This window comes from Cucurbita pepo, chromosome LG14 (assembly GCF_002806865.2).
Source record: "Cucurbita pepo subsp. pepo cultivar mu-cu-16 chromosome LG14, ASM280686v2, whole genome shotgun sequence".
Classification (NCBI taxonomy): Eukaryota; Viridiplantae; Streptophyta; class Magnoliopsida; order Cucurbitales; family Cucurbitaceae; genus Cucurbita; species Cucurbita pepo.
The window spans coordinates 8,397,145-8,401,435 of record NC_036651.1 but is presented as its reverse complement, the minus strand read 5'-3'; the positions used below and the strand labels follow the sequence as shown (position 1 = coordinate 8,401,435).

At 36.8% G+C, this 4,291-nt stretch overlaps 1 protein-coding gene across 1 annotated transcript; it reads left to right on the top strand.

Annotated features, from left to right (window-relative positions):
- Positions 1-952: 952 nt before the first annotated feature.
- LOC111810603 lies at positions 953-3,175 on the top strand. Its single transcript, XM_023697332.1, has 2 exons — positions 953-1,356; positions 2,261-3,175. The coding sequence occupies exons 1-2, from the start codon at positions 1,208-1,210 to the stop codon at positions 3,090-3,092; spliced, it is 981 nt and encodes a 326-aa protein (XP_023553100.1). The 5' UTR covers positions 953-1,207; the 3' UTR covers positions 3,093-3,175.
- The last annotated feature ends 1,116 nt before the right edge of the window (positions 3,176-4,291 follow it).

The window sequence follows — 4,291 nt, the reverse complement described above, 5'->3', positions numbered from 1 at the left end:
TTTTACCCTTTATTTTATTTTTAAAATATATTGTAAAAATCGTTATATGATAATTTTTATCAGTTATCATATTAATTTATATGAATAATGTTATAAACTATATCATCAAGTCAATATATTTGTAACGACCCGGGCCCATCGCTAGTAAATATTGTCCCTTTTGGCTTTTCGGGTTTCCCTTCAAGGCTTTTAAAACGCATCTTCTATGGAAAGGTTTCCACATAGAGTGATTTGTTCTCCTCCCCACCCAACGTGGGACATCACAATCCACCCCCTTCGGGGCCCACCGTCCTCGCTGGCACTTGTTTCTTTATCCAATCGATGTGGGACCATCCCCAAATCCACCCCCTTTGGAGCCAACGTCCTTATCGGTACACCGTTTCGTGTTTACCCCCCTTCGAGGAACAGCGAAAAGCCTGGCACATCGTCTGGTGACTGGCTCTGATACCATTTCGTGACAAATCACCTTTTATACACTTGTTCACTGGCACTTGTTCCTTTATCCAATCGATGTGGGACCGCCCCCAAATCCACCTTCTTTGGAGCCAGCGTCCTTATCGGCACACCGCTTCGTGTCTACCTCCTTCGGGGAACAGCGAGAAGGCTAGCACATCATCTGGTGACTGACTCTAATACCATTTTGTAACAAATCACGTTTTATAAGAGTGTGTAAACCTTCTCCTAGTAGATGCATTTTAGAATCGGAAGCTCGAAAGGGAAAGCTCAAACAACAATATTTACTGGCAGTGGATTTGTGTGTGAGTCGTTACAATATTTTAACCAATTTTGTCTGAAAAAGTATATTTAGGGTAAATTTTTTTAGGAGTAAAAGAATGTTGGAAAAATGGATGGAAAACAATAATAATAACGTACACGTGGATTTCTCTGATTGGCTGGACGCAGGTACCAAATACTAACGGAGCACACAATAAAAGTATCGGGCACCCGATTTTCGCCATTAATATGGACCTCAATCTCATGGGCTTTGGGCCTGATTCTGGCCGGCCCAATCCTCGCATTCGCCTCTTTCCACCTCGATTACGGCTTCAATCAACACCTCATCGCTGTCGGCGCCGTCGCCGCCGGAGCACTCTCTTGTCTTCCGACCGGCGTCTTCAGAACCGTCAAGATTTTTCCTCTTTACATTGTTTTAATCGTTATTGCTCACTCGGTTGCCTTCACCTCTCACACGCGTCACCTTGGCCTCATGCTGCGTGGCCTCGTTGGACCGACCGTCCTTAAGGCCAAATTTGCTCAAAGAAGAACCGGGTCTGGTCTGATTTCGTCGTGCTCCACCGCCGTTGGCGGCTTGGGCGCCGCCGCTATCTCCGCCTTCACTTACCACATGCTTCGACGGTAACATTTCTCTAAACCTATGAAATTGAAAATTTGTACTAAAATATTAACTTTTTTCTAATAAATAATTAATGAATTTTTTTAAAATTACATGTTTAGTTCACATATTTACAACCAAATTTAAATTATTTAAATGGTAAATTTTAATTTTATTTTTTTATAAATTCTTGACCTATTTTATTTTTATAAATATAATGTTATAGAGACTAAATTTTTAATGAGTCCTTATTAGATATAAAATTAAATTTTTTAATGTTATTTTGGTTAATTTTGGTCTAGTGAAAACTCTTTAATACACAATTATGAAATATTGTGGTAAATTTTAAATTGAAAAAAAATACACTAAACTTTTTTAATAATATCTTTTAACTTTCAAAATAGTTTAAAAAATACTTTTATTTTAATTTTGTAGGAAACCGTTATTATTTTATTACAAAAATAGTTTCAAAAATACCTTAAACTTAAAAATAAAAAAATAAAAAAATCACTAAACTCCTCAAATTTATAAAAAATATTTTTACTATTAATATATGTTTAAAAAATACTCATAAAATTTTAAAAGGAGCATTAACACTCTTTACTTTTACTAACAAAAATAATTCTTATCGTCAATATCCGAACAAAAATCATATATCAACACCTCATAAATTATTTCTGAATTTTTTTAATATTATTATTAAATTTTCATTAGTATTTGAGAGGGGAATGATTAAGTATTTTTGAATTTTTCAGTTAATTTAAAAATCATTTAAAATTATTAATAAAACTTTTAAAAATTAGGACCTTTATAAGTTTTAAGTATTAATAATTTTCAGCACAATTTTTGCAAGGGCCAAAATAAACCAAAGAAAAAAAAATTAAATCTATTTATTTATTTATTTATTTTATTTCTATCTAGCAACAGGCAAGAGAAAGAAGGAGACGAGAACCACTTCCTCAGCCTATGGATCGTCACGATCTTCGGCGGCCTGAAATGGCTTCTAGGAATTTTCCATGTCTTCCTCACAAATCGATCACTCTCTGTAACAATCCCTTCCGATTCAGAGCTTCACCTTCTTACAATTTTCAAATATCCTCACGCAATCGCCACCGTAATCTCCGCCGGATTCCTTTCCTCCTTCACCACAATCGCCGTCTTCATCACCGTTTCACTCTTCCTAATCGGCCAGATCTGCTTCAAGCCAGTCTTGATTCTCTATCTATGGCTAATCTACTTCCTTATCCCTCTCATTTCCCTTCCATTACTCCATCAATTTCAGATCCGAATCAAAGCCGACGCCTCTAAAATGCAGATCCTAGGGTTTATCCTCTCCGCCGTAACTTCCGCCATCTGTTTCTACTTCCACAACGACGCGTGGCGGCGCCCTGTGGTATTCGTCTTCGCCGCTCTTCAAGGCACGGCGGCGGCGCTTCTTCATTCATACGGAAGAGTTTTGGTGCTCGATTGCTCGCCGGCGGGGAAGGAAGCTGCGATTTCGATGTGGTTTTCCTGGATGAGAGCGATTGGCGGTTGCGTTGGATTTACGGTCGCGGCGGTGGTCCCGGCGAGGTTGCAGGTTTCTTCCGGTGTGGCGTTTTGTTGCGCCGTCGTCGGAGGAGTGGTGTTGATTTATGGTAATGTTACTGATTACGGCGGCGCTGTGGCGGCGGGACATGTGAAGAATGATAGTGAAAAGGGGTCGCCGGTGATTGGATTGGAGTCTCGGAGTGTGAGTAAAGAGCTTGAGTCGCCGTGAGAAATGAGAGCGATGGTTTAAATTGATTTACGATTTTTGATAATTCTTTGCTCGCGTAATAAAAGGGCCCATTTCAAGTTTTATTGCTCTAACAAACTTTATTGTCAATTAAATCTTAGTATTTAATTATATTAGTATTTGTAATAGTCCATGGTCTTCCCGATTTTAAAATGTTAGGGAGAGGTTTTAAGGACTAGCGTCGTTGCTTCATTCTGTCATAATATTTCGTTTTTCCCTCCAATCGATGTAAGATCTTACAATCTACTCCAATTAGGGTTAGTGCCCTTGCTAGCACGTCACTCGATGCCTAGCTGTGAGATACCAATTGTAACAGTTCAAGCTCACATCTAGCATATATTGTCGGTTTTGGTCCATTACGTATGACTGTGATACTACGATTTTGGGTAATGGTCATTTAGGGAAAGTTTTTCACTCCCTTGTAATGAATGCTTCGTTTCTCTCTCCAACCAATATATGCAAGACATCTTTTAAAATAAAAAAAGTCTAATGTGTCGGAAAGGAAATGGTCAGTATCGTTTAGTTGGTAGAGTAGAGGACTCAAAATCGTCGTCTCACCGGTTCGGTTCAAATCTGCTATGAAAATAAATAATAAATAAGGATAACGTGTAGGAAATGAAATGACCGGTATCGCTCAGTTGGTAGAGCAGAGGACTCAAAATTTTCGTCTCACCGGTTCAAATTTGCTATTGAAAATACGTCTAATATTTAGGAAATGGCCACTATTGCTCAATTGGAAGAGCAGAGGACTCAAAATCTTTAGGAAATGACCAGTATCGCTCAATTATTGGTAAAGTAGAGGACTCAAAATCTTTTCTCTCCCGTTTAAATTTGCTATTAAAAATAAGGATAATGTGGAGGAACAATAGGTACAAAGTCTCATTCCCTTATAACCAATGCTTAGTTTCTCTCTTCAACCAATAATATGAACTCACAATAATTCAACGCAAATATAAACTTACGATGCAGTAATAAAGATAATGATGGAAATAATGATCAGATAATAATAATAATAACAATCGGTCTAAATTTAGTTTTTTTAATAATAAAATAATAACTTTATCTTATTTGAAATAAAAAATTAAAAAAAAAAACATTGGATTCATTTATTCAAATAAAAAATTGTTAGAAATACAAATATCGTTAAAAAAAAAAAAAAAAAAAAAAAAAAAAAAAAAAAA